Below are 6,498 nucleotides of genomic sequence, written 5' to 3'. Positions count from 1 at the left end.
TGACAGAGCATAAATATATGGGTGAACCATCCAACACACTACACGCAGAGGAGAATTGAAGTCAACCACTTATCAATAATAATTACCTTTCTCAAGACAATGGAATAGATCATGTCAATTAAGTCCCAATGACAAAAACATATATGACCAATATATCAATATACAGTTCTTTGGCAGCAACACACTAACTCTTGATTGAAGTCTGAACTCAAAACTCTCCTAAATTATAGACCTGGTTGCCAGTCTTTTTGTAAGGAAAATCCACTTCTCCCATGAATCCAGTAAGTCCAGTAAATGAAATCTGAATAAATCTTGCAGGCAGCTTTAAATTGTAACATTAAGCATAGATATTTATTGTCTGCTTTAGTTCAATCCAAATATATTGTATTTAAACACACAGAATTCTGTGAAACTTCTGAGAAGTTCAGATGGGGCCAAAATCCATAAAGAGAATCCATATTCACCCATGAAAAACCAATAAGAAACATCACTCCCATGATGATAAAATGATCTTCATGTAACAGAGGCAATGATGAGTCCACACCTGGATGAATGTCACAGGAAAATTGACTTTACAGAGGAAAGACCAGAAAGCCAGAAAACGTAGAATACTGCCATCCACCGACCAGATTACCTTTCTCCAACTTCAGGTAAACCTTATCCTCCTTCTCTAGATAGAGTAGGACTCCATTAGTGGCAGCTTCACGTGTGACATCCTTGTCCCCAGCAAAAGCAGAAATGACTGGCTTTCCATTCAGCATCAAATTAACCTACAAGGAAAAAAAAACACTGAAAAGCTCTAATTAACAGAAAAACATCAAGAACCACCACTGAACACTAACTACAATCTGAGAGGTCTGCCAAGGTCCCAACTTCGCTGCGTTTTTTTTCCTTTGTTTGAAACAAATAATTACATTTCTTTGGCATGTACAAGCACATCCATGATTCATGGGCCTGACCTGCAGCTGAGTGGGGTCGGTCAGACACTGCTCACAGACTGCCACAGCCCAGGCTTGGTCAGTGGCAAGGAGAAGTTGCTTTCATCTGTTGCTTGGAAACATTAATTGTAACTCTCTGGTAGAATGGAACCTTGACCTATCACCTCAGTTTGTTTCACTTTTCCTACTTCAAGGGTTACTTAAACTCACACTAGCAAAAAAAAAAAGACATTTTCAAGAAACGTGGGCACCCAGAGATGTGGTACAGGTGCCTAATGAGATGTCAAAGGTAAGGCAGCAGGCTGGCAACTCACTCCATCAAGAGCAAAATATACATCCCTTCCATTACTGACAGTGGCTGGCTTTAAAGACTAGAACTAGAGACTTTCAGCTTTCTGAGACACTGCACTGTGTTTTAGTGCTGAATCCATTTTTCTGTAAAACACTTCTGAAAGTGAGCACAGCCTCTGCTGTGAAAGCAACATCACACAGACACTCTGTAAACAAAGATGGGCAGGGGCTTGGGGAATGGACAGATCCAGGCATTTTTCATTTCCCCATTTTTCATTTTCATAATAGCAAACTATTAGCTTTCTTCTGCTTTTTCTTTTTAAGCAGCTTTAATGCAGTCACAGAGGGGTGAATTATGAAATGCTTATTCATATTGAGTATGCTGGCTTAGCATATTCTCCCATTAATTTTAACGGGAGTTGCCACAGAATAAATTAGTGCTCAGCACAAGACAGGGCAGCAGAATCTGGCCCTGGTTTGGGATTTTCCTATCTGGGAAATCCTCTTAATTAGATGTCCCCAGGGAACCAATTTGAGTTTAATGATATTTAATGGCACTAACAGATGTTCCAGGGGCATAGTAATATCCCTTATGTAGGAAGCCTTCAGGTGATTTAGTGGTGTTTAAGTCTGCACGTGGCTGTGACTCAAGCTGGTTTGGTCCACTGCAATGGCTTTTGGTCCTCCTTCCTAGTTATCACACATGCAAAAAATGACCATCAAGGGTTCACTCATTGCTTGGTTTTGGTTTCTCTCATTCCCTCTGTATCCTATCTCTAGGTTCCCCTGCAGATCATCTTACAGCTATTTTCATTACAGCAGAAGACAAATCACAGGTTTGCTCCAGACAGTCTCACATTAACTAGGCCAAAAGAGAGCCAACCAAACCTATCCATCACTTTAGAAACTCTTGATCTATGAAAGACTTCAGGCCATGTCACACGTCCCAACATTCCCTGTTATGAGCCCCAAACTACTAGGTTTGAGTGCCTGGTATGTGAAACTCCAAAGGTTGCACTGGACTTCCAAAATCCAAGCCTGAGCATCTTTCTGGGCAATACGTATTTTAAATCCTGGCTGACATATAGTTATTCTAGGCCATTTCAACCTTTAGTATTTGAGAGGGTGAAAGGAACAAAGTTTGAGCATATTAAATAACCTATAAGCTCATTACAGAGATTTTCATGAGGTCAATATTGCCTTGAAGACTTTTGTCATTGACCTGAATGGAACCATGATTTCATATTGTAAACTGAAGGCAAATTTCAGCAGGGCTGTGGCTGTGTCTCACATCAGCTTTCTCTGCCATCTCTACCACTAACACTTTTCTCAGGAGCTTTGCTGGCAACCCAAAGCCAGAGCTGCCACAAAGAAATGGTTGATCTCTCCTCCTGCAGAAATCCTTTTCATCTCAGCCTTGTACACTAAAAACCACGCTCAGGAGCAAGACAGATTGGAGGAAAAACATCAGATACTTTGATGAGTCTGGTGGTCTCATGGGTGGGGAAAAAGCACAGCCACAGATGTCATTCCAGATCTAGAAAGCCAATATGTCACAGAAACTGCAAGACCTGGCATGAAAATTAAGGAATGTACTTTAAGGTATTTACAGTTGGCTTAGGAAGTGGATGTTCAGGAATTCAGAGGCTTTTCCTCGAAGCTAGTATATACTTGTATTTAATTAGGTAGTTCAGCTGCTATTAAGCTACAGAAGAAAGTGCAGAATTGCTCCTTTTTGGTTTAATATATGACACATCTTTTACATATTATATGGTTTCAATTGCTAAAAAGGTTCCCTGGAAGACAACCCTACAGGGATGTAACGCTTCAGTGTGGTACAGAACAAGTATGCCACCTTAACTAACCTTGGTTCACAGCAGGCTGATGTCATAAACAGATACCTGGCATCATGAGCTGTCAGCCAGGTCACCAAATGTTACAAAAACAATCAAGTCGAGTACATAGTCCCACAATTCATGTGTTCCAGACAAGGAGTTTAACCTCTGGCAAAATACAACTCTTCAATAGCATTTATGCATTAAGTGAAATCTAGAGCTCTGTTTTACACTTGGATGATTCATTCCACTTAATATTTCCTCTCACCCCAGATATGTAGTTTTTACAGTACAGAATTGAAGCTATGGCAATTTATCTGAGGTGAGGATCCTGCCTGGTTACAGCTGTTCAGTTTAAACCTAGTCACTCTACTGCTAGAAGCTCTACACCACAGGTTGCTTTAAACAGAGCTATTTTTTCCTTCAAAGCATGTTAAATACTCTTGTGTTCAGTCAAGTTCCTATTCTAGATAAACAATTTAAGTAAAAGATTTTAAAACCATGCTTGACCAACGTACCTGAATTGTTTGACTCTGATAGACTTTAATTACGTGAAAACTGAAACTGTAAATTCCTTTTCTTGGTGCTACAAAGACAGACTCCAACGTGAAAAAATTGCCCACATTTACTAGGATCTACAAACAAAAAACATAGCATGGGAATTAGTACAGTTATTTGATGATAAATAAAAAAATAGAGACTATTAACTTCAGAAACCATTCACCCCTGGAAATCTACATCTATGCTGTTTGAGTCATTGCTCTCTTAATTAAGTTGAATATTAATCATAGAGATGGATATTTTGTTCTATTTATAGTACAACTTTACTACAAATATAAAACCAGGGTGGAAAACATTTCTTGCTTTGGTACTATATCATACCTTCAAGACCTTTCTTCTGTATATGTTGAGAGGAGATTAAGAATTTTTGTTCATCATTCCCAAAACGGACATCAGAACACTAATCCAGGGAGTGGCATACTGCTTTGGGCTAAAAGGCAGTGGTCAAGTCAATGCTGTTTGCCTGAAGGTACGAAGCTGTGAGGAAGGATGTGGATGACAGAATTCATTCCCCAGTTTGTAGTCTGACTGAGTTATACATATAATTGAGCGTATCTGAGCACAAACTGGCTGTGAGCCTTTGCTGCTTTATCTGTTTTTGCAAGTACTGATAATAATTTGGGTTTGATTAAACACAGACAAGTAACAGGGGGGAACATATTAAATGAGTGCATCATCCATATGCTAAGTATCTTCTTTAATGACTACGTTTTTCTTTCTTTCTGCTTGGTTATGTTTCATTTTTAATTGATCTTTTCAGGCTCCTTTATGCCAGACAGAGCCCTAGAAAGCCACAAGGAATTTCCACAAACTCAGGATAATTAAGACTACTAGCATTAAGCTACATGACATATCTGGCTTCAGATGTCACGACAACTGGCTGCTCATTATGATATGAGAGGCAAAATAACCATCAGTCTCAATTACTTTGGACCTGCCCTAGGACAAGGGCTGGTACACGGAATGTGCTGACATCTGTAAGTTAACACTGGTGATTAGGATGAGAGGGGCTGTGCTACGAGCCTGTGATTGTTACAGAAAAGTTAAATGTGGGAGCTTTTTCCTTAAAAATTGTTCTTCGTTTTCCCTTCAAAAGCTTCATAAGCCGTCTAAAAATCCGCGTAGGCTCCACGCACCTGAGACGACCATCTCCTCAAGCCTCCCGAGGCCACGTCCTCTCCCGGTGCTCACCGAGAGCTGCCTCTGAGGTGCTCGCACAGCCTCATAACTTACTCGGACCCCTCCATCGCGGTGCTGTGCGGAGGGGCCGGAGCCCGCGGACCCCGCGGTGCTGTGCGGAGGCGCCGGAGCTGGCGGCCGCTCATCCTCGGGGGCCGGTGCGGAACTCCCCGGGCGTGACGCGCCTCCGCGGGGGCGGCCGCCCCGGTTTTCCCGCGCCCCCACCTGCCGACCGGCCCCGCCGTTTCTTCGGCTTTGGGGTGCGGGGGCTCCCCGCAGGCAGCCGCCCCCCGCACCTCAACTTTTTGCCGGAATTAAGGAAGCGGGCGAAGCGGGGGTGCGGGGGGCGGCGAGAGGCGGCGGCACCTGTTGATCGAGTCCCGGCGAGGAGCGGGGAGGGCACGGGCACCTCAGCCCCGCGGGGAGCCCCCGCCCCGGCCCCACCGGCCGCCACTTACCTGGTCGAAGTAGATGATGCGCGTCTTGTTGCTCATCTCGGAGGGCTCGTGGTTGGTGCTCCTCACGGCCGAGAAAGCGACCTTGGAGTTGGCCGCCCGCACGGAGATGCCCAGCGGGGACGATGACGAGCCCTTGGCGTCGGTGGCTGGGTTGGAGTCGCAGACCACCAGGCACTTGCCCTCCAGGACGATGGGCTCCGTGTCGTTCTGCGCCCGCGCCGCGGGGCCGCCCAGCGCCAGGGCCAGCAGGACGGCGGGCAGCAGCCGCCAGCCCATGGTCCGCGCCCCGCTCCGGCCACCGCAGCAGCGGGAGGCAGCGCCGGCAGCCGCGGCAGCCGCTCCGCCGCACACGCACACCCGCGCCTCCCGGCAACGCCGCGCTCAAAGTCTTCTTTCCTCCAGCTTCTTCCCTCTGCCTCTTTTTTCCTCTCCTTCTCTTCTCCTCCTCTCCCCCTCCCGCCACCACTTTGTTCCTTCCTTCCTTTCTTTCCTTCTCCGAGTCCTTTCGCGAGCTCTTTAAAACACGCCACAAAAAGCTGCGGAACAAAATAAACACTTTCCGGAGCCCCCTTTTCTCCCCTCTCTCCACATCAAAAAAGAGAGTGAGACGGAGGGGGGTGGGGTGGGGGGAAAAAAAGCCCTCCGGTGAATTATTGATGAGGGAGAGGAGAAGAGAGAGGTCATGAAGAAATAAAACCATTTGACGTTGCCATGATCGCCGCTGCTGACTCTCTCCCCTTCGAGCTGGAGATCCAGGATGCTCTGAGTGGTGGAGTAGAGAGGTGGTACCTTACCCTAAAGCTGCCAGATCCTGTGTCTGATATCGCTGCCGGGGTGCAGCACACTTTACTCTCCCTCTCCCCCTCCCCCCGCCACAACCTTCCTCCAAAGAGTTATGTCATAACAAACCTGCCCAGCTCTCAGCTAACTCGGCAGATACAAGAGACTCTCCTCTTGGAATTGCCCCCTACGTAGATATACACACTTGTCTTCCCAGGCAACTTTCTAAGCAGCTACAAAGCCAAAGGGAAAGCTACAAAATCTTGCAATGTCCCCAGTTTTCAAAAGGAGGAGGGCGAAAGAACTGCAGGCTAGTTGAAAGGCAGCATCTAAAGCTGGAGGAGTCTCCCAGGGCACAGACCTCATGTGCATGTATTTGTGGCTGGCATTTGGGCGTGACACCCCAACCCTCTGCAGGGTGCCGTTGATTCCCTGATATGCTGCCAGGAGGAAAGC

At 45.9% G+C, this 6,498-nt stretch overlaps 1 protein-coding gene across 1 annotated transcript; it reads right to left on the bottom strand.

Annotated features, from left to right (window-relative positions):
- Positions 1–541: 541 nt before the first annotated feature.
- On the bottom strand, positions 542–5,538 carry CBLN4 (cerebellin 4 precursor). The gene is made up of 3 exons (XM_062009183.1): positions 5,263–5,538; positions 3,583–3,699; positions 542–770 (listed from the first exon to the last, which is right to left on the bottom strand). Exons 1-3 carry the CDS (start codon positions 5,536–5,538, stop codon positions 573–575), a joined length of 591 nt encoding a protein of 196 aa, XP_061865167.1. The 3' UTR covers positions 542–572.
- Positions 5,539–6,498: the final 960 nt, after the last annotated feature.

This window comes from Colius striatus, chromosome 16, assembly GCF_028858725.1.
Source record: "Colius striatus isolate bColStr4 chromosome 16, bColStr4.1.hap1, whole genome shotgun sequence".
Taxonomy (NCBI): Eukaryota; Metazoa; Chordata; class Aves; order Coliiformes; family Coliidae; genus Colius; species Colius striatus.
The sequence above is the reverse complement of the archived record's forward strand: the minus strand, read 5'-3'. Positions and strand labels throughout refer to the sequence as shown.

Bases quoted from the DNA above. Each gene is read 5' to 3' on its own strand.
- CBLN4 (XM_062009183.1), bottom strand. From the start codon at position 5,538: ATGGGCTGGCGGCTGCTGCCCGCCGTCCTGCTGGCCCTGGCGCTGGGC. The intron at 3,700-5,262 runs GTAAGTGGCGGC...TTTTGTTTGTAG, and splicing joins GCATCATCTACTTCGACCAG to ATCCTAGTAAATGTGGGCAA. The intron at 771-3,582 runs GTACGTTGGTCA...TTTTCCTTGTAG, and splicing joins ATCAGAGTCAAACAATTCAG to GTTAATTTGATGCTGAATGG.